At 37.0% G+C, this 24,359-nt stretch overlaps 1 protein-coding gene across 1 annotated transcript in view; it reads right to left on the bottom strand.

The window, feature by feature from the left end:
* Nucleotides 1–24,359, bottom strand: part of MAN2A1 (mannosidase alpha class 2A member 1) — a 296,885-nt gene that overhangs the window by 18,407 nt on the left and 254,119 nt on the right. The window contains exons 19-21 of the mRNA XM_042782502.1: nucleotides 22,063–22,224; nucleotides 19,100–19,233; nucleotides 10,759–10,953 (exon numbers count right to left, since the gene is read on the bottom strand). Coding sequence (XP_042638436.1) covers nucleotides 10,759–10,953; nucleotides 19,100–19,233; nucleotides 22,063–22,224 — 491 coding nt within the window. The remainder of the gene's footprint in view (nucleotides 1–10,758; nucleotides 10,954–19,099; nucleotides 19,234–22,062; nucleotides 22,225–24,359) is intronic.

The raw sequence follows: 24,359 nt of genomic DNA, 5'->3' as shown, positions 1-24,359 counted from the left end.
GATGATGGGCTCAAGTATAGCAGGGATTGTGGGGCTGGCGCGGGATCGGGCAGTGTTTCGTTCTGCTGTGCATGGGATCGCTATGAGTCAGAAACAACTCGACAGCACTTAACTACAACAACAACAACTGGTTGGTGAATGATGTAACATCCATCTTAAAACTGAAACATGACTCTTTATTAAACACTAATTTTTGTAGATTGCCCTGACATTTAAAATTTTTAAACTTTGTTCATAATTTTTAGATATAAGAACCACTGAAATTGAATTAGTTATGCTTATCATTTGCGAGGCCAACTCACATTTGTTAGCTGGATGTATCATTTGAATTCACATTACACAGGCTATTCTTACTGTACAGGCAAAAAGAAAGATACCAAACATGACAAGTCAGCTATGGGTATTAGCACATACTTTCTTGCAATAAAATTTCTTACATCTATTTAAATAACAATGTCACAAATGATTCTGATCTCTGGACATTTTAAATGATATGCATGTTTCCTATAGTAGGAAGATGTTTACTATAGTAACTGAAATGAATTAAAAGTCCTTGGGAGAATTAAGAAATATACAATTATTCAAAAGAGTTGTGCGCTGCTCAGCACTGATGCCATGATGAAAATGATCTGTTTCTCTCATCTCTGGCTGCAGATATTATTATGCCCAAGTTCTTTTTTTATTTTTTTATTGCGATTTGGGTGAAAATTTACAGAGCAAATTCACTTTCCATACAGCAGTTCACATACACTTTGTATCATGACATTGACTACAATTTACCACAATAATGCCCAAGTTCTTGATCAGCCTCACAAGGGGATAACATTTCTTAATGTGCTACAGAGACATCTTTTCGGAACAGCCGCCAGCATTCCCACCACTGATTTGATTTTAACAGTTTAAAGCTATCCTCACTTCATATTCTTGGCTGGAAGAACCTGTGTTAGGATGTTTCACAGTGGTATTTTGCAGTGGTACCGCTAAGATTTTGTAAAGGAGAGAGAAGTCATTTAAAGAATTCAGAGTGATCACAGGACATTGTGTGATAAAGATTTCCAATGCAAATTATAAGGAATTTCATACCTTCCCAAAATAGCATGTAAGAAAATCCTTCACTGTTACGTTTTCCAGGAGAATAACAAAGAGAATTCTATTACAGAATAATCAGAAAACCTTGGGATGTCATTTTTTCTCCCTGAGAATCAGTTTCCTTATCTGTAAAATGGAGTGACTACATGTCCACCTCCTTCACGGAATCACTGAGTGGATTAACCTGTTGAAACTACCTTGTAAGGTACCCCAGGCTTAGAGGGCAGAAAGTGATGGTAAAGAAGCAGTAGAGGGGAGTGGTTCAAAGCCTGGACTGGGAATTGGACAACGTGAGATCTAGATTCTAGCTGTGCAATTTGCTAGCAGTTGACTTTTGCAAAACTGGGTTTTTCTTTTCCATAAAATAGAGATTGTATTAAATAAAGTAATATAAGAAGGCCCTAGCGCAATGTCTGGTGCATAGTAAGCCCTAAGTAAATGTTAGCTGTTATTATTTCAATTAATATAAGCCATCAAATAAATATCAGTGATTATTCTTATAATAATCACACATTAAACAGTGCTCCCATCTCACTTCTTATTTGTAAATTTCCTTTACTGTCATGGTAACTTTCTGGCTTAAGAATTAGAGAAACCCCAAGTTGTATGTTTAAAAGTATATACAAATATTATACCAAAGTCACTGATGATAGCCATTGTTAAAATCCAAGTAACACATTTGCTCTTGGGATAATGAATGCATAAAGGCCTTTTGAAGAGTTCCCGGGTGGTGCAAACGATTAATGTGCTCCCTGCTAACTGAAAGGGTGGAGGTTTGAGTCCACCCTAAGGCACCTTGGAAGAAAGCCCTGGTAATCTACTTCTAAACAATCAGTCATTGATAATCCTATAAAGCACAGTTCTACCCTGACACACATGGCATCAGAATGAGTTGGAAATGACTCAGTGGCAACTGTTTTTTTTTTTGGTTTTGGATACCTTTAGCTGAGCGAAAGGGGAAAAAACAAGTGGGAACACTATCTTTGAATTCTATTAAGATTTAAACAAAAGTAGAGATTAAATTTCTAAAAATTAATTTTCTTTGAGGAGAAAAAGTTATACTTTCTCTAAAAACTAAAATTGCATCCCTTTCGTAAGGACTAGAACACTAACTGAAATAGCAATCCAAGTTTTTAAAAATCAAATATTCATGAAAGCATCGGTTTTCAAGCAAAAATACCTGAGGCAAAAGCAGCAGTTTTTCATAGTCTCAAAGTCTGTCTAGACATTTCATTTCCAAGAAAACTGTTTTTTAAAATAGGGAAGCTGTGAATGTAACTTGACTATGCATGCAGGAAAACAGATAGATACCTTCAAGCATTCATACGGGATGCTCTAGGAGAGTAAACAGACTTTGGAAGAATAGTTTTTACATTCATTAACACATTCGTGATATTTGGACCCCACAAAAGAAGAGGAGAGTATGAGGAAGAAAAGTCACAATTTTTGAACTACAATTTTGGGCCAAGCATTGGGTGACATGAGCTCCAAATTAACTGTCTTTGTCAAACACTTCAGATCACAATTTAGCTTGGATCACTGAATGAAGGCTGAGGTGTTCAAAAGTCACACAAGGCAAATCCACTGCAAAATTTATTTTGGGGGATAAAAACAATATCCACATTAAAAAGTAAGCTGGACCTATTATTCTTCCAGTAACTTGAAGGGCTGTGGGACATGATGACTGGCTTGCAGAATAAGGCTATCAGGGCTTAGAGAAGCTCGATCAGAGGCAAAGTTTGGTTCTACCATGAACCAATTATGTGACTCTGAGTAAATCATTTAATCCCTGCAAATTCAGTGAATTGGGTTAGACTCTATCAAGAGTCCCATTAAGACAGTGAGCTTTTCTGTTAAGGGTTGCAGAAAAATCTAGGAACGAATGGTTGAAAATATGATGAACTTAATTAATGTCACTGAATTGCGTATGTAAAGACTGTTGAAACGGCAAATGTTTTGTTACATGTGTATTTACCACAACTGAGGAAAAAGAAAAAAAAATGAGAGAGAGAAAGAGAGCCTTTGAAGATTTAGGTCTAACAAACTCTTAAAAAGCAGAGTGACAACAGTAACTGCAGTTAATGGTTATTAAGCACTTGCTCAAAATGCTTTTTGTGAGTTAACTCAGGTACTCTCACAATCCTTGACACAGTTGAGATGGTAGGTACACAAGTGTATTTAAATGTACAGGATCATCCCTGTTACAAAGCATTTTCTCTGAAACTTAGATAGCAACAGTCAGGAATGATCCTATTTTCCATCAGTGGTTCACATTTGGTATATTCTTCTATGGGTATTCCATTTCTACTGAGTAGACAAGAGAAAAGGAGTCTTGGTGAAGCAAAAGTTAAAGTGGGCTGCTACTCAAAAGGTTGGCAGTTCAAACCCACCCAGCAGCTCTGTGGGAGAAAGACCTGGTGATCTGCTCCCATAAAGATTAGAGCCTAGAAAACCCTACGGGGCAGTTGTACTCTGTCACATGGGGTCATTGTAAGTTAAAAGTTGAATCAAAGATACCTAAAAACAACAGGTAAGAGAACAAGAGGCAGTGTATTCTCTCAAATCCTCATCATTACTCATTCCTTCCCTTTTGTTCCTAAGCAAGAGGCAGTGTACAAAAAAACGAGTCAGATATGCTTAGCTTTGCTTCCTACCCCCTTCATGTACTGGTTGTATGACTTTGGGCAAGTTACTTACCACAAACACAAAACTCATTGTCAGAGTGAATCTCAACTCACAGTGACCCTATAGGACAGAGTGGAGCTGCCCCATAGGGTTTCCAAGGCTGCAATCTTTACAGAAGCAAACTGCCACATCTTTCTCCCATGGAGAGGCTGGTGAGTTTGAACTGTCAACCTTTTGGTTAGCAGCTGAGCATTTAACTACTGTGCCACCAAGGCTCCTTACTTACTATTTCTCAATCACTTAGTTTTTCTTCTGTAAAACTGGGTAAAAATAGTGCCTACGTTCATAGTGTTATTGTGAGGGCTAAATTAGATTCACATAAAGGACTTAGCAAAATACCTGGCATTTATGCAATTTAGGTATATTGTTTAAGAATCTTAGAAATTATTTTAAAGTACATCAGGAATACATGTCAAAATGACGTCAAGATTTACTTTGGCAATACACTTCAACCTTCCCTAATTTATAAAAATACTGCAGATATTTGTATTTCATTATTAGTTTTATTATTCAATCACAACTGCTAAACTCTTATCATTGAGAACTTTTATTTGTCAGGGATGCATCATGCTCCAGACTCTGTTCTATGTGTTTTTCAAATGCTAAGTCAGTTAATCCTCAGAACACCTTTAAGGTGGATATTGTTACTATCCTCACATTACTAATGAGGAAACTGGGACTAAAAGAGTTAAATGGCTTTCTCTAAGTCACAGGAATAGTAAGTGGAGAAGCTGCCTTCAAATCCACAGTCTGGCCCCAAAGTTTATGCTTTTAATAGCTTCTTCTCCTACCTTTCCTCTGGTTATGGATTGGTGGTCACAGCTAGCTAGCTAGAAGGGGAAAAAGAAGGAGTATGTTGGATGTAACACAAAACAAAGTTGTAAACAACAGAAGATTAGCTCTCTGAATTAAGCTCAGAGAAATAAGGCATTGGATCAATGGTTCGGTTAGAACTAAAGCCATGATTTATCAACATGTCTATCGATTCAGAGAGCAAGGTTTGGAAGCTTTAATTTTTATCCATCCACAGCCCACCCATCCATTTATCCCATTTCAAATAGGATTTATGGCCCTTTTGAAAATTGTACATGTATACGATAGTCTTGCTGAAGGAAAAGAATGGACATATTCCTTTATGCAAATGGACGGGGAGTCTAAAATGAGGGATGTGCTATCCTTCTCTCACACCAAAAGAAACTTCATTTGCTTATTAATAACATGAGGCCCACAAATCAGTAAACTTCTGCAAAGTGTTGTAACACCACATGTGTACATATTTCTTTTCTGAGGAAGAGAAAGGTTAGACCTTTGACCAGGTTGTCCAAGAGGAATGTGACCTCACCTTGTTCATATGATGTCAAAGGTGCACACATATTAAGGCATAGTAAAATACCTGATGGGAAAATTCCTTCAACCAGCTCAGAGTCTGAAAATGCCTAAATGCACACTCATTTTTTTAGTACGTCATGGCAGCTCGTAAGATTAGAAAATTGCACACTTAGTTATAAGTCCTGAGACAGGAAATAACCACTAGAAATCATTTTCCAGGGCACTCATTAAAATGTCCAATACTAGTAATTCTGTTCTGATCAACAAGGTTAGATGACAGAAAGAAAGGGGAGGCAAATGGGTATTCTTAGATACTGCACAACAGAGGAATATTTTCCCCACAAGTTCCACCTTTCCAGAAGCTTGGAAAATCAATAAAGTACCAATCAATTCTTATAAGACAGGCAAAATAAAATAAAAACCTTAAACTGCCTCTTACAAGAAGAGAAGGGGCAACGTAAACAAGTGCAGAAAGAAAACCTTATTCAATAATTGATGTTGATTGGTTAACTATGTGGAAGAAACAGTCACAAATCAAAATAAATCTCATAGAGATTAAAGAACACAACACACTACTGTTGAGCCAGACCCGACTCATAGCAACCCTTCCTTTGGGTTTCTGAGGCAGTATCACTACAGAAGTAGATTGTCCAACCTCCCTTCCGAGGAGTGGCTGGTGGGTTTGAACCACCAGCCTTTTGGTTAGCAGTCAAATGCTTTAGGCAGTATGCCACCAGAGCTCCCAGAGACTAAAGAGTTCAATGTAAAAAAATGTAAATGTTAAAAAATTAAAAATACATTTGAACTCATGAGTCCCTGGGTGGTGCAAATGGTTAAGATTCAGGAAAAAGGCTGAATGAAATTTCCGAGTGCACCCAGAGGTGTCTCAGAAGAAAGGCCTGATGACCTACTTCTGAAGAATCAGCCACTGAAAACCCCATGGCGCACAGTTCTCCTCTGATCCACATGGGTCCACCATAAGTGGGGGTCGACTTCACAGCAACTGGAAAATAATTGAACTCAGGAGTTCAAGAGGACTTATTGAACATAAAAGCAATGAAAGTAATGGGGGAAAAATAAAAGTCAACTACATGTAATTTTGTGTAACACTAAAGTAGAATGGGGGAGCTCTGGTAGCGTAGTGCCTAAGGCACTTGACTGTTAACCAGAAGGTTGGCAATTGAAACCCACCAGCCACTCCTTGGAAGGAAGATGGGGCAATCTACTTCTGTAGGACACTGCCTCGGAAACCCAAGGAGGGGTTGCTATGAGCTGGGTCTGACTTAATGGCAAATAACAACAACAACAAAGTAGAATGGCTCCATGAAGCCTAATTTAATGGGTTAGTACTGTAGTCCCCTGGCCTGTGCCTCTATCCTGGCTGACTGCAACTCCAGCCTTCAAACTCAGACTCAAGACTTGTTATCTATGAGATTCCCCTAGCATCCTCTACACCAACATCCCCTCTCCTTAAATAACTACTACCCTTTCCTAATGACAAGAGCTCGAGTAGTATTCTTCCTGTTCCCCAGTTCTTAAAATTTCCCAGAAGCTTCTTCTTAGTATCTCCAGCTGTTGATATCATAGGCAAAGAGAGGAAGAGAGAGAAAGAATTGAAGGAGAAGGGCCAATAGGAAGAAGAGGCTAACAGTTAAATTCCTAGACAGTGGCTGGAATGGTATGGACTATGCAGCATACTGTGAGGCAGTGTTTTAAGAGATGTTTGTTCCCTTCTTCATCTGACTAAAAAAATAGGACATACAATTCATTATATTCCATGTGTGTGCATGAAGTAGAAAAAGAAGAACTTTCTAAATGAAAACATATAATAAATTAATCTTCTGATACCAAATAATTCACAGGTTTTAGGAACAGAGTTAGTAACTCTAAAAAGTCAAACATTATCTTCTGAGGTGACACTCAGCATTCAGATTCAAAAGATTAGATCTGGGTCCTGATTCTGTTGTTTAGAAGTAGATAGCTTTTTATTTTGGTCATGTACTCTCTCTGACCCTTAATTCCCCAATTTAGTATATTGAGGTAACTCAGCAATTTCTGGAATCAGGAGGAAAGTTGTTTTTTTTTTTTTTTAAATTACTTCTTGTCAGGCTCCTCATTCGCTGAATTAGAATCCTAGAGATGGGGAAATTTGTACTCATCTCTTATTTTTACAATCTTCCCTGTGACATGGCCCCTATGGACCCAGTGAATCTGAGCTAAGTAGTTAGAACTGTTGAACCACCTCACACCTCCAGTGCCCACCTCTTCTCTCATTGTTTCTTTCCTGTTTGGTCACCCCTTTCTCCATTAGGCTCATGAAAACCACCTGGAGCTTTGCACTGAGGAACCTTTAGACAGTGGGCCCATGGGATGGGCCAAGCATGAAGAAGGTGTGCCCTTATCATGCCCAAGTGATAGACACATTTTCTCACAGAAATATTCTAAGGTGGTAGAGAGGAAAATGCTTACTTAGATACATGGCAAAGCAAGCCTCAGTGGCTTTGCTTGGAATCTGACTTCTATGTTGACAGTATTTCAATGGGAAAAATAAATTGCAATCTCTAAATGGACCACCTTTTCATTGTCTGCTAGGAGCTGCTAGCATGCAAAAACAGGATCATAATCCAAAAGGCCTACCTCTGGCTTCTGGATTTAATCATTTACAGGACATTTCTTAAATAACAAGTTTTCTTTGAATCAATACTCATGTCACTTTCCTTCAATGATTATCTTTCTATATTAGGTGTTAGGGAACAAAGAGTAATTCTTTCAGGAAGTCATTCTGAATGCACTAATCAATCCTCATAATTTATTAGTGGGCTTTTCAGCAATTGTAATAAGTACATGTTGAGGGTCAAAGGCTAGCACAGAACTGGTATCAGTTGATATGATCATGCAAAACCCCATTTAGTTCTGATCATGTGCCAGCACAACAGTCACAGATATGTATTTAAATTTTGGTCTTTACTGTCAAATCTGTACATTTTTAAACTGTTTTCTATTCCCTCTGCTAAAATCCCAATTGTACCTGACTTGGCACATTCATCAGGATAGCCGTGTATGATTACAAAGCATTTCTGTTTTCAAAGGGCTTTCACAGCACTATTTCATCTGTTTCTCACACTAGATCTGGAGCAGGCATATTTGGTACTCCATTTTATAAATGACAGCTGAGTCAGCAGTCACTCAGCCAGGAGGCACTGAAGGTGGTTCACCTGCCCAAAGGCAAGAAATTGGAAGCAAAGTGGCCACAGCGGGTAGAAGACAGACTACAGAGGAACTGAATGTTTAATTTCTGAAAGCATTTGGTAGGCAACAGGATTTTTAATCTGGGAAGTGAAAAAGTTTACATGACAGAAAGATAGCCAAGAGCAGGAAGTGGAACTCAAGAGAATAAGTGACCACTCAAAAGCATTGACCTGGTGGCGATCAGCTGCTAACCAAAAGGTTGATGGTTTGGACCCATGCAATAGTTCCACAGAGAAAGACCTGGCATAAAGATGAACTCCCATAAAGATGAACTCGTTGCCATGAAGTTGATTCTGATTAACAGTGCTTCTATAGGACAGAGCAGAACAGTCACATTGGGCTTCCAAGGCTGTAATCATTATCAAAATAGATTGTCACATCCTTCTCCTATGGAGTGGCTGGTGGGTTTGAAATGCCAACTTTTCAGTTAGTAGCTGAGTGCTTAATCAGTGCACTATCAGGGCTCCTCTCATAAGGATTACAGCCCAGCAAACCCTATGGAACAGTTCTACTCATGGTCCTACAGGGTCACTATGAGTTGGAAAAGCTACTCAATGGCACACAACAACAATAAAAAGAGATGACCTGGAAAACAAGTGCTAGGCTATGGCTGTAGCTGGTAAAACTCCACATTCAATGCCTCCAATCAGCTCTGTTGCTCCCAGAAAACACATTTCAAATAATTATGAGGGAGGAATCATCTAGAAGTGAGGCTAAAGAACAGTAGCTACTTTCTACTTCAAGGCCTTTGGATTCTCAAGTTGCTAAATCCTCTGCTATCTTTGCTGAGAGGTGATAACATGAGACCCAGGTCTTTGGTGCCCTCCACTCTATCCTTTCACTCCCTTTTAGCTCATGGAATAATGAAAGCTGTCCATCCCTAGTCTGTGCTTTCCATGAGCTGAATAGTAGACTCATGAAACACCACAGCAGAAGCCTAAGAACACCCACAAGAACCATTCACCCAACAAAGAGTTACTCAGCCCTACTATGTGCAGCACATTTTTAGGCAGAGAAATGAAACAAAAGCCCTGCTGTCATGGAGCTTACAGTCTGACTTACAGTCTGACTCCTGGCTTGGGAGCCTTCATACTTGCTCTTAACTCTTCTTGGAATAGTTTCCCTTAGAAATCTGCTTGAGTTTCTCTTTCAGATTTTACCCCATTATCACCTTCCCTGAGGATGTGTCTCCAAGCACCCTTTTCAAACTGGAATTACCTTCTGCCTAATCTTCCTTTCCTCCTCCTTTTCTCTATAGCACTTACCACAAATGAACATATGGTAAGGTTTTTTTTTTTCCTTCTTTATTTTTTCCCTCCTACTAGAATCTAAGCTCCAGAAGGGCAGAAGATTTTGTCTATTTTGTTCATTATATCTCAAGTACCTACAGCACAGAGACATGAACTAAATCTTGCACCTTTACTCACATGATTATACAAGCCTTTCAACAGAGAGACAAATATACACAGGCCTCTAGCATTCTAATATTCATCATTACAAGCCATATAAATTTTCTGCATTGCCAGGAATAAGTTTCTTATCTTATACATATAGTTTTCAAAAGCTCTAAATGCTTCATTTTGTTGGCATTTGTCCTTCTCTCATTTACTTGAGTTGTTCTTAAAATAAAACATTTCTCTCCTCCTGGTTGCTTTCAAACAGGAAGACCTTCTTGTCATATTTGGGCCATTTATTTATTTCCTACAGAATCCATAATCACTATTTATAGCTAACTGTATGTCAGTTCAGCTCTATAACACATAAGGATATTGTCAAATTTCTAATCTTTATTATTTTCAAATGCAATCTTTTAAAAAAGTGGACATTGATGTAAACCCAAACAATTTAATCGAATTAAAATTCCACACATATTAAACTTTCCCATGTCCTTCCTCCAATATAGCTTTGTCATTTCTTGTAAGTAGTTGTTTTCTCAGTACAAATGTTTAATTGGCAGTAGTTTTCAGTAGAAGAATATCAAAATACAAAGCATCTGATAAAGAAAAATTAAGTGCTATGTTTTCTATTTCTCTATCTTCTGGGAAATACTGGCTAATAAGGAGGAATGAATGGAAAAAGTCTAAAGCCCCGATCTTAAGGCCTGGTTCTTCCACCTCCTAATTACATGAACCCAGGACAGCATTAGTTTACTTATCTGCACAAAGAAGATGATATTCTCTGGCCCGCTCACCACACAGAACTTTTCATAGAATCAAATAAATTAGTACTGGGATACGCTCTGAACTACAGAGCAATAGTCAAAGGAAAGACATAACGATCGTGCTTAAGGCTGAAGCCCTCTTAATCATCACTTGAAGCAAGTAGAGGTTATAGACCTTTTCTCTTCTCCCATACAACAAGTATACTATAAAAAGTACTTTTTAATAGATATGTTTTAGAGCATACCTTTGACTGCATGGTCCTCAGATTAACTAGATGTATGTCACAAGGCAAAGATGACAGCAACAGAGAAAATTCACCCAGTAGCTGAGGGGTGGGCGAGGAGACCTTTTCTGTCATTGCAAAGACGGGATGATTCAGGAAAGAAGATGTTATGTGGCTTAAGAGAGATGGGTAACTGACTGACTGCTTTTCTTCTTCCTATCAAGAAAAAACAAAAATGCTTAAGAGCTATCCTATATTTGCAGTTCTTGTTATATTAATTAAGTTACACGACAAGGTTTGAAAATAACAATAAAGGACTAATTTGAATTTATTATATTTTATAAGTTACATTCTTAGAAAATACATAGTAGCTTACCAAGTTCAGTTCTAAGCAATAAAGGAAAATGAATACTGACCACTTACACTAACTCATATGCTAAAAACGCTTTTTTCCCATTGATTTAATATAAAAAATGCTAACATTTCCCACAAACATTTTAGGATAAGGCATATTTTATAGAAGTTCTTTCTCAATCTACCACAAAGCTCCAAAATTAGATGGTTTCATATATTCATGCATCTTACACACCATCACGTTTTCTCTTTTCCCTCAGGTTTTACCTATTATATTCTCATGGTCTTATTTATACACTTAGCAAGACCATAAAGGAATGCACTGATTGAGTGTTACCAAGGAATAGAAGCTAAATGTTACCTAAGAATAGCATTTTTTTTTTAAAAGAAAACTCTCCAAATAAATTATTTTAATATATAAATAACACAGGTGGCATGACTATTATTTTCCTTTAAATCTGATAAATCATTGCCAGTTGCTCCATTCTAATTTATTCCCCAAAAGGAAATATTATACATGTTAGAGAATAGTTGTCCTATATCTGAATGTTACAATTATTAAGTGAAATTTAAAAACACTTTATCCTTTGCTTTAGTGTATACTTATACACAAACACTTCAGCATGATCAGACATTAAGGAAGTCCATGAAGGTTGGGGATCTATATATACTACATGACAAACAAACTTAAATCAATGACTAAGTAGAACCTTACCTAATAATGCCCACAGTGTTAAAACAGACATAGGGAAGCACTGAGAAGAGAAAATAATTTATGTAGAAAAGTCCTTTGATCACTAGCTACATTTGAAGCAAATTTAATGTTGTATCCTATTTTTAAAAATGTTGATTTCACAGATAACTTCTGATTTTCCATCTTTTTGTAACACAGGGCTCAAATAAAAGGCTTAGCTATTTATCTGTGTGAAAAGACAAGGTTTATAGAAGATATGAGCTCAAAATGTAGAATGTCAGATCAGGGTTGTAGAGAAAGGTACTAACAAAGAGTGAAGAGCATCTTGCCAGCAGCTAACCATACATGTCATTACAATTCAGACCATGGAGAGAGAAAAAATATTTATAAGGCAGCAGAGGGACAGTACAATATTAGGATACTGACACAAAGTATTAGCATGAAAGAGTTATAAAAAAGCGTATCCATTGCACATTCTTTTTTTAAGGAAAGATTAAATAAACCATATAAAATAATATTCCCCAACAATACTAAAATTTAATGCAGCTTATAGAATAACATGAATAGAGCAGAAACATTTTCCACAAGACACTTTAAATGTACTCCAAGATCAAAGGACTTCATAATGTAGGTCAGGATTGCTGACAAAATCACTTTTGAGTAATGAAAGATAAAAGATTCCAACAGAAAGGAAAACACCTGCCTTATCTGATTTGAGAGGCATCAAGTCTATTTTATTCTAGGTCAAGAAACATTCAGAAAAGCTCTGGGCTTTGTTCTATGTTCTTGGAGGAACTATTAGGCACTTTAGTGAGAGTAGGTGGGACATTCCCTGACTGGTCATGTGTACCTTAGAGGCAGCAATGTATGTATATACCCCTTCTCCCAAACCCACATCAGTTGTCCTGACCCTTAGCGCTTCCCAAAATTAACCATGCATCACGACTTTGGGAGCCTTCAAAAAAACAATGGGCCCAATCTACTGAATCATAATCTCCAGAGTCAGGGGTCCTGGGAATATGAAGCTTAAATGCCTCCCCATATGAATCTCACGCAGTCAGCACCACATATCTCTGTACACTTGTGTTAGGAAATGTTACCCAGGCCTCCTCCTTAACCTTTGGAAAATAATAATTAATCAATGCCTACTGCAGAACTATTAATGATAGCCAAAAGGTGGAAACGAGTGGAATGTCCATCAACGGATGAATGGATAAACTAAAGGTAGTACATACATACATACAATGGAATATAATTCAGCCATAAAGAGAAATGCAGTTGCGATGCATGCTACAACATGGATGAACCTTGAAAACTTTATGCTGAGTCAAATATGCCAGACACAAAAGGGCAGATGCTGTATAATCCCAAGTACAGGAAGTATCTGGAACAGGTCAAAGCATAGAGACCAAAGTTTATTAATGGCTACCACGGACAGCTGGCATGGGGAAAAGGGACGTTATTGCTGAAGGGCACTGAGCTTCTGGTAAGGGGGATGAGAAAAACTGGACGTGGATAGTGGTAATGGCTATACAACATGTTGAATGTAATTAATGTCACTGAGTGGTACGAGGTAAAATGGATGAAATGGCAAGTGTTTTATTATATATATTATTTTCCCACAGTAAAGAAAAAATGAGTAAGCTCCACCTTTTAACTACATTTCAATCTTAAAAAAAGAAACAATGTTGTGAACCTAGTATTTTGAGAACTCAAGATTGTGTGTTTTACTGTCCTTAGAAAGGTAAGGAAGAGAAGTTCATAGAACAGTTGTGGCCAGTGCCATGAGAGTATCATGAACAAAGAACACCTATGAAGGCCAGCCACACCAGGTAGAGCAAAGTCTCACCCAAGGTCTCACCACTGATTCACCTTCCTTCTTACCATATTAGAGGCTCACAAAGATATTTAACTATTGAGCTATCAATATTTTGATTAACCTCTTAGAAATATAACCTTTCCACTATAAGCTATGTGATAAATCCAAAGTTTGTAAAACATGTTTTCTGTATGTATGATTAAACTATATATGAATTGTCTAGTTTTGTTGTAACTAACATAGTTTAATACATGTTGTTTGGTAAGGAGCTCTGGTGATGTACTGCCTAAGGCGTTTGACTGCTAAGCAGAAGGTTGGCAGTTCAAAACCACCAGCCACTCCACGAAAGGAAGACTGGGCAATCTACCTCTATAAAGATTTACTACCTTGGACACCCAAAGGGGATCCCTATGAGCCAGAATCGACTTGATGGCAGTGAGTCTGGTTTTTGATTGGGGTGGTCAGAAGGCTTCTGACTATGGCAGTCTAGCTTTTTACCTGCAGTCTCCCTGATATTAAAAAGAACTTCCAGCACATTCTGACCCAACTCAGACAAGACTGAGCAAGACCCTGTTTACTGAGTCCCAGACTTAGTGCTTAAGTCAGAACTTCTGGCCAAGTTCCCTGGTGCTATTCATTAAAGTCATGTAAGTATCCAGTCCCTGAACATATCAAAGGTTTCCATTTCATCAACATCAATACTTGTTGAATTATATAAGTTAGTAAGAGATCATATTTTCAGTCACCAGTGTTGATTCAGTATAACCTGACATATGGCAGGAATGTGATATTTGCCAAATTTAATCTATTAAATTAACAAATAAATGTAATACAGATACAAAAAAGAAAGAAATACTGTTGGGGAAACAGTGGGGAATAAACAAGGAAAGGGAGAAAGAGAGAAAGTAAATGAAAAGAGAAATGAATCACAAGATTTAGAGATAAAGATCATCAAGGCAAGAGTTGAAACAGGTGGCCTGTGGGCCAAATGTGGCTGATTGACAGATTTTGGTAGGTCTCCATGGTATTAAAAAGTTGTTTCTTCTTTAAGCTGACCTTCAAAGAAAGAAAATCAGGAGATTTCACATAAAACATCATCAAAAATCAGATTTCTGGCTTAAAAAAGAAAAAAAATCCCACAACCCATTAGGCCACATTCCCACATGGAAACAACCTGCTGGAGCTGAGCTGTGGCTTCCTCCTCTCAGATGGGATGTATCCTCAGGTTCACCATAGACCCGTGGGCCACACAACTTAAGTATCTGTCCTTACACCTGGCCAATCTCCCTTATGCCATCACTTTCCTGACCCCTTTAAGCATCTGAAGTTTTAATCTGATCTCTCCCAACTTCCTCTTCTTATATGTAGAGTACTTAGATCCAGAGGTAAAATGACACAATTTTTACACTTGAACTAAACCCTGGGACCTCCAATTCCTAGCTCAATGCCCCTTTTACTAATCTAACCACCAACAGTAAGTAAGGGTAAGGTAAGAGTTAAATGAACAAAACTTAAAAGACATCAATGTGTAAGAGATAATTTCTCCTTCCTGTCTCCTTTGACTCTTAAGAGTCATTAGGATGGATGGCAGTTAACTCCTTGCAGCTATGGTCCTCCCAGTGGCATCCACACATCCCTCAGGGTCGCCACTTCAAGATCTTATTCTCATTGAGTCCCTGCAGAAGACTAAGAATAGGACTCACTTCCATGTAGTCACCTAGGATTCTTCTCATGAGGTTCTGGTAGGCTCAAAGCTACCCACTCTAAGCTACCACAATACAGAAAGCCTGAAATAGGCCTCATCTCTCCACCTCAGTTTCTATCATTGATATTTCAGAAGTCTGCATTGAAAATAAAAACATCTTATAGAAAAATTAAGTTATATAATAATGTAACACTTCTTCATCAAATGTCTTTTTGATGACTATTACAAGAAATTAAAATATAATTTCTCTTCTTTAGATCATTATTTTTTATTGAAAAATAAAAAACTATTGATTTAAGTCCAAGAATCTATAGTTAAGTAAAAGAAAAATTTAACAAACATGGGATTATAAAAACATTGAATCAAATTTAAATCAATTACTAAGGAGTTTTAAATGGGAATAAGCAAACTGTTTGACTATTAAGTGAAAGTTTTATAGATTTGACATGAAAATTTTTATTGCCATAGTTTACAGAAATTTTATAGATTAGTGTCTATATAGAGAGAAAATCATAAAAGCCAGGAATATTTTCAGGAGAAACAAAAAACAGCAGTTGACAGCACTCAGTGATTTTCCTATGTAGTTTCAGCTCTAAAACTAAGCTATCTTGTTAGTACTTGATTTAAAACATGATTCCCAAGAACACTTAGAATCTTCACATCTAAAATGAGTATCAAAATGTTTTTCCTAAAAGATCCAGACACTGGAATTAATCAACTAGTGTTTTACTAATAGAGTACCTGCTATAGGAAAGGAGGCCCTATGGGACACACAAAAATGAAGTAGATGTGCCTTGGAATCCAGTACAGGGAATAGAATATACATGATTTTCTGGAAGACCAAACCAAAAAACCAAACTCACTGCCGTCGAGTCGGATCCGACTCATAGCAACCCCTCCTTGGGTCTCTGAGGTGGTATCACTATGGAAGTAGATTTCCTAACCTTTCTTCTGAAGAGTGGCTGGTGGTTCTGGTTAGCAGTCAAATGCCTTAGGCACTATGCCACTAGAGCTCCCTCTTCTGGAAGACAGAGCAGTAAGAAGTAAGTGTGATGAATACAGTGGTACAGAGTGGTATAAAAGCTCAATCATTTACTCATTTGTGTAACATACATTGATGCTTCCTCTACTAGCAACAATGCTAGAAGCAGAGAGAAACATGGTCCCAGTATTTTAAATGCCAGCAGGGTCACCCATGGTGGACAGGTTTCAGCAAGACTTCCAGACTAAGACAGACTAGGAAAATAAGTCTGGAGATCTTTAGGTCTGGAGATCTACTTCCAAAAATCAGCCAATGAAAATCTTATAGATCACAACAGAACACTATCTGAATTGTTGCTTACGACCTACTTCCAAAAACTGTTGTTATGTGCTGTCGAGTCAGCTCTGACTCATAGCAACTCTATGTACAACAGAATGAAACACCACCCAGCCGTGTGCCATTTTCACAATCCTGGCTATTCCTGAGCCCATCGTTGCAGCCACTGTGTCTTTCCATCTCATTGATGACCTTCCCCTTCTTGGTTGACCCTCTACTTTACCAAGCATGTTGTCAGAAGGAACCATTCTCCAGGGAATGGTTCCTTGAGACAAATCTGGCCATTCTCACTTCCAAGAACCATTCTGGCTGTACTTCGTCCAGGACAGATTTGTTTATTTCCCTGGCAGTCCATAGTACTTTCAGTATTCTTCACCAACACTACAATTCAAAACTATCAACTCTTCTTCAGTCTTCCTTATTCATTGTCCAGCTTTCACATGCTATCAGGCAACTGGAAATACCATGGTATGGGTTAGGTGCCACTTAGTCTTCAAAGTGACATCTTTGCTCTGGTTTGCCAGTATGACATCTGATTTCTTGACTGACTGCTACTTCCATGGGTGCTGACTGTAGATCCAAGTAAAATGAAATCACTGACAACTTCTATCTTTTCTCCATTTATCATGATGCTGCTTACTGGTTCAGCTGTGAGGATTTTCATTTTATGCTGAGGTGTAATCCATACTGCAGGCTATAGTCTTTAATCTTCACCAGTAAGTGCTTTACGTCCTCTTCACTTTGAGCAAGCAAGATTGTGTTGTTTGGACACTGTAGGTTGATAATGAGTCTTCTTCCAATCCTGATGCCAGGAAGTAAAGAAATCCATAGATTTGAAATATTTAGAGGAGATGCACAGGCACTGGTGATCACTGGTGAGGAAGAATGTTTATCAGGGATGACTCCTAGGTTTGGCACTGGATGGATGGTGGTGCTACTCACCAAGAGAAGAAATAATGGAAAAGGGCCAGATGTGGATGAAATGAAGAACATGCTGAACTTGAGGTGCCCTTGAGAGATATAAAAGGAAATGACAGGAAGCAACTGGAAGATGAGTATGGAGGTCAGAGGTAAAACCAAGCTAGGGGTATGTTTTATGGGTTCCATCTGTGGAGAGATAGTCAAATAAAGCGTCGGGACCAGAAGAGATTGTTGGAGGAGAGCATATAAAACTAAAAATCAAGAAGGTCTGGGCTGAGCCTTAAGGGTTCCCACATTTAATGGTTGAATAAAGAACTATCAGAGACAGAGAGAAAGAACTGCCAGAGAAACAGAAGAAAAACCAAGTCTGGGGCCATGGAAGGCCTGGCTAGGAAGTGTTTTAAGGTGTTAAATGTAAGATAATGGTTGAAAATGTCCACTAGATCTAGTAATGGAGGCAAAAGCCAGAATGAAATGAATTGAGCTTGAGAGGAAAGTGATGAAATAAATTCAGTTCATAAACCAGCTGTAGAAGGCTGGAGAGAGAGGACAATTATATAAGGAAAATGGAAATAAAAATCTGATCGAGGGCTATTTTCTGTTTTTATTTTCAATAAGAGAAAACAGAATGCATTCAAAAGCTAAGAGAAAGGCTCTCCTAGGGAAGTTGGCTATTAGGGGGGAGGGGAAGAATATGAGGAAAGCTCAGTAGTGAAAGGATCTTGAAGAGGGGGTAAGATCCGACAACAAGTGGAGGGACTGGCCTAAGGTGAAAGGAAGATGAACTCTATCGTAACAGGAAGGAAGAAGGAAAGGGCGGGTAGTAGTGAGTGGTATCTAGAACATGAATGTTTTGCCCAATGCTGTTCTATCAAGTGGAGGGTGAGGTCACTGCTGAAACAAGTAGAAAAGATTTGAAACGGTCAGTGTGGAAACAGAGTGAAATAAACAGAGAAACAAGGTGCTGTCAAGATCCATCTGAGGCTTGTTATCAGTAATTTATGGGGGACTCTGTTGCTGCCTAAGTAGATTGTCAGGTTTGTTGAGGTCTATCTGGACTTTGCCAGGCTGTATACCACAGAATATTGGATTTTTGCTTTGAGGAGTGAAAGTCAAAAACAAGGAAGACAGACAAGTAAATTCATCTTCATTTGATGACTCTAAGGCTAAACTAAGTACACTATGATTTCAAATAAATTTTACTAATCAAACTTAATCTCCTAAGTATATAATTAAGCTCTATTCTTTCACTCTGATTTTTTTCAACTTAATATGAAGAGAAATTTCACCCAATCTGATTCTGTGACTTTTTTTTTTTAAACAAATAGCTACATAATAAGCAAAAATTTTTTAAAATGAGATTACCTAAATACTAATTTTATAAGATACATATAACTGAAGTCCTCTCTCTTTGAATGTAGGCTAAATTTATTATAAAGATTTCAAAATCAGAATTTTGTTTTAAAAAAGGTGGTAAACCATAATTTCAAATTTTGGAGGCCAAAGAACAAACAACATCAGAATATATGTTATATACTGTTTTTTTCCTACCATATTAGTGACACTTCTTTTTTCTAATAGTATTCGAAATAAATTGGCTGTAATCTTGTTATCATGGACACCTTGCCCAAGGCCTCGATTATCATCTTGCATGAGTCTTCGATCCATGATAACTTCAATCTGACCTAAAAAAGAAGCAAAGAAATAAACAAAAAACCGACCAGGGTTATTTAATATAAATATTTACTGGAGATCAATTAGGTACAAAGCATGACCTCACATTTTACAAGGTTTCTTGTCAAGTCAATGAGACAGATCTATATAACCCACCATACCATGGGCTTTCTCTTGATAATAGCTCAAAGTAGTTAGAATAAATCCTTAAAACAGGAATGTATTTTGGCTTTTCTTTACCAATGCCCAGCAATACCTGATTTGAAACTTAAAAATGGGACCAGACAGATCAACACTAAAACGAATTAAAGAAAAGAAGTAATCCTAGAGTAAATTTTAAGTCCCAGAAAATTTTCAGTAGTAGCATTTGTAATTTAACAATGTTTATGAGGATCATTAGGAAATGCACATCACACATAGAAAAATAAGATAAATACAGATGGGTAGGAGCTGAAAATGATATGCGAATGAAAGTTAGTTTGCTTAATATGTGGTAATTCTCTGGAAGAGCCCTAGAATTTGGAGACACTCCCTGTCCCTTCCAGCTTTGATACTATGCCAGTGGCATCTCCATTTTCTGTCTCCCCTGACTCAATGGAGTCCTATTTGATCTCTTCATTTACTTTGCAATAATCTATCCTCCAATTTCAGTTGCAGGTTAATGCTTATATTAAATTATAAAAAAATTAATTTATAAAAAGCCAGAGCTATATGTGTGCCTTTATGATTACACTCAATTAAGACTTATAACGCTATCTAGATATGTTAGACAAACAAACATATATATAGTCATTCGTTCATATGCATTACCACTTAATGATAACTAGGCATAAATGGGAAATAGTTAAAAGACAACTGTACAGCCAGGCACTGGGGCCAACAGCCCCGAAATCCATCTGAAGTTTTATCACTTTACACCCAAATCAATACATTAATTTCTTGTATTCTTGGTGATTTTTAACTCTTCTTCTATATGCTTTCAAATATTAGCCCATTTGACACAGAATGACAGCAATTTCCTTGATTGCACTAAAATTGTTTCTGCGCTTGTAGTTATTCAAATACTAGAAGATTTCAGTATCCAGACCAGTTTTATTCCTCAGGTCATCTTAATGAGGGAATTGAGACAGTCTGGTCAGGTTCATCACTACTTGCATCTTGAAGTCTACTCCACTATTCAGAATACAACTTAAACAATTTAAGGCACACTTTAAAAATGGGTGACTAAAGAGTCACATCTGGCACAAAGATGTTCTATATTTTACATAAACAATTATGTCAACATTTATAAACTGGGTAACTTTATATAAAATTCCAGATTCCTGGGGTCTTTTTCAAAAACTTAGCAACACTGGCCCCAGATCTATATGGCAATAATTAACTAACACCAACTGGTGGCTGCCCATTGTACCAGGAGAACCATATACTCCAGTTTCCTCAAGTCTCTGTCATTACCTGTTATATCCCTAATAAGAGGTCATCATTATTATTTTCTTAATAACTGAATCCATGCTTTCATGGTAAGATTCCCTTGATTTTGTCTAAAGAAGGTCATAAAAAAAAATGAAAGTAGTATTGTTGTTTGTGTGTGGAAGTTCAGAATGCATATGTATGCCTAATATAAAAAGTGGTGTGCCAAAGAGTAAACCAGGAGTTTTCACTCATTTATTATCTCCCTGGCTCTTTTAGATAACAACTTAGCAACTCTTCATATTTAAGGGAAAAAGAACAATACCAAAAATCAAACCCACTGCCAATTCTGACTCATGTTGTGCTGTTGTTAAGTGCTGTCAAGTCAGACCCAACTCATAGTGACCTCTCCTTGGGTTGCCAAGGCAGTAGCACTACAGAAGTAGATTGCCCAACCTTCCTTCTGAGGAGTGGCTGGTGGGTTTGAACCGCCAGCCTTCTGGTTAGCAGTCAAGTGCCTTAGGCACTACGCTACCAGAGCTCCATAGTGACCCTAAAGGGCAGAGTAGAACTGCCCTGTAGGGTTTCCAAGGCTGTAAATCTCTATAGAGGTAGATTGCCTGATCTTTCTCCTGTCGAGTGGCTGGTTGGTTCAAATTACCAACATTTTGGTTAGCAGCCTAATGCTTTAACCACAGTGCCAGTAGCACTATAAGAATAAAGTAGACATATAAATGGTTGTTGTTGTTGTTGTTATGTGCCATCGAGTCGGACCTGACTCATAGCAACCCCTCCTTGGGTTTCTGAATATAAAGGGTAAGCAATAAAAATGCCAAATGATACCTATATCTATATCTATATATAACAAAGGATAAAAGTTTCCCAACAGAAAGTTTTATCAAAAACCAACGGTGTCTATTCTATTTTTTCTCTTTCATCATCTCTCTCTCTTTTGGAATCCTTTAAGCCACGTCTGTTACCTCTTTATCCCCATATCTCTACCTTTCTTATTTTGGGTGATGGTGCAGTACAAAGACCATGATTCAGAGAAAAATCTCAGTTTGAACTAAAACTTCCCATTTTGTACACCTGGGAAAATTATCTAAATGCCCAGAGTCTGAGTTTCCACATCTGTTAAGCCATGGCAATGACAAGGGCCTCTGCAAACCACCACTATCAGGGAAGGAAAATATCATTTATCATGGTATGGAGCTGTTTTCCATTTGAAGACTGAGGAAACTGATCATCTTATGCTGTTCTCACAAAATCCAAAATCTGTGAATTAATATCCTAGTTTTCAAAAGAAGAAAGCTGGAAAGAAGATAATGGGGTTGAATGACAGTGATAATTATATACATCTGACCAGGAGAGAAATTTTAAACTTAGAACTGAAACCTCTCAGAGCAAGAAGAATTTAAAAAAACACATACCACTTTTCAAACTTGAAACACCTAAAGACTGAGCAGAGAGAAGTGTCAACCGATACTCAGCATCCTGGATGTAAGCCATTGTAGTCATGGGGTAGACATTTGCTTGAAGAGGCAGTTTGCTCATTGTCATTCTAGGCTGAATCTGTAAGACCAAAGAATTTTCTTTTTTTTAAAAATCAACTGACATTTACATATATATTTGTGAAAATTAGTAATGATTACAGAACTTTCCACCCAAAGGGGAAAGAAATGGACCTCCCTTTCTTGTTCAAGGAAGGAGCTAATTTAAAAGTCTTCAAAAAATTTGAAGAAAAATCATGACGACCTCAGAAAACAATTTTAAATGAGAAAGGTGGAACTTACCCAGATTTTGAAAACAGGCATTCATATTTAAATTCAGAATAAAAATGCTTAACAAAAGCTTTTTGGCTCTCCAATATTTGCATAAAACAAATTATAAACGTATTAAGTATTCATTTATCATCAAAATCTAACATACTGCTTTGGCAATGAATGAATGTTAAGTATAAGAGAGCTCTATCCCCTTTCAAGAAATATCTTATAGTACTTGAAAGAATCAGTTCTAATACATACCACAGTTCTAATACCACCAAATCTTCTAATATAATCAAATGCATATTTGTATTTAAAAACTGTTCAATGATTATTTTTTTAGTATTAAAATAGGTACTTTTATACTATAATTTCTCTATGTCTAGTATGTGAATGTATGAAATTTAATTTTCACTTTATGTTTAGGTTCTGACAGTGGCCCAAAGCCAGCCAGCCTGGATCAAGGTGACCAAGTCTAACTCTAGGAGGAGACTTCAGAGACCTGTTATCAGGGAATCTTATTCACAACACTTAAAAACTCCAGAGAAGACAGTGCTTAGGGGACATTGAGCTTCTGTTAAGGGTGATGGAAAAATCTGTGAATGGCAAAGGATAATAGGTGAACAACATGACAGATATATTTAATACCATTGAACTGTACATGTGCAGATTGTTTTAATGGCAAATGTTTGGTTACATACACATTTACCAAAATTAAAAAAAATAAAAAGCCATCACTTTTTTGTTTTAGTCTCATGAAAGTTTACCTTGAAACTCAAAAAAAAAGGAAATACATAAAGTTAATATATTCACTAACGCTGAGTGTCTACTATATATATGCCAGGCACAGTATTAGGTAATTCACAAATATTATCTTTAAATTTCACTTCAACCCTACAGTATGTCCTTTGACTTTGTAAATTTCTTTTTTTTTAACTACCTTGAAGTAATTTGCCATTTATTCTTTCCCATCCTGATCCTCTCATGCCAATTAACTTGGAACCTTATTTTAAAAAATAAAAATAAAAAACATCTAAATGACCATAACCATATCATTGCTACTCCTAGACACCACTCCTGGCTTTACATTTCTAGTTTTGTCCAAGTGCCACTACTCTTTCAAAAGCTTAAAAATGGTTTATTTTTAAAGACTTGGTATACTTAAAAGTAATATTTTCCTTTTTTAAAAATATCTAATCTTTGAAAAGATAATTCACATTTTTCACTATTCATTTTAACTAAGTTTTTCCATTCATGTATACACCCACACATAAAAATAATTGCTTGGGTAGAATTTTAAGAAAAGACTTTCTTTCATATACTGGGAAAATGAATCACAGTCAGGGTTTCATTTGAAAACCAAACAGCTGTAGTAGAATTAATGTGTTAGTTCAAAATGTGTGCTGCAATTTTATGCTTTGGAAAAGGTTTAAATTTAACTTTTGCAGAAAATCATAGAAAAGAAAATTATCACAGTCCCTTCTACCCATCCTCACTGAAAATCACACAAAGTAAAAGCATTTGTTGTGTAATTATCTCTCTTCATAGCCAGATATGTCTAAAATGCTAATTTTCAAAAACATGCTAATGTTTTTAATATTATTACTTAAAAGACTTAATGTCCTAAACATACATTCTGAATACTGAGATTTAGGTAACAATGAAAAGCCTTCAACTTCTATTAAGGTAGTTAACTGACAATCTGAAAAAATTTCACAAATCAAATTTCCTATTACTATTTCAAAATATGGGATGAACTTTTGATTGAATACATGTCTATTTCTAAATATATATACACTCCTAGGAAGGAAGGTTGGGTAATCTACTTCTGTAGTGATACCACCTCAGAAGCCCAAGGAGGGGGTTGCCATGAGTCGGATCTAACTTGACAGCAGTGAGTTTGGTTTTGGTTTTTGGTCATATACAAATAAAAAATATATAAAACAAACATATATAAATATTCA

The sequence above is a fragment of the Orycteropus afer genome, unplaced genomic scaffold (assembly GCF_000298275.1).
Source record: "Orycteropus afer afer isolate SDZICR_OR568_19922 unplaced genomic scaffold, OryAfe1.0 scaffold00350, whole genome shotgun sequence".
Classification (NCBI taxonomy): Eukaryota; Metazoa; Chordata; class Mammalia; order Tubulidentata; family Orycteropodidae; genus Orycteropus; species Orycteropus afer.
The sequence above is the reverse complement of the archived record's forward strand: the minus strand, read 5'-3'. Positions and strand labels throughout refer to the sequence as shown.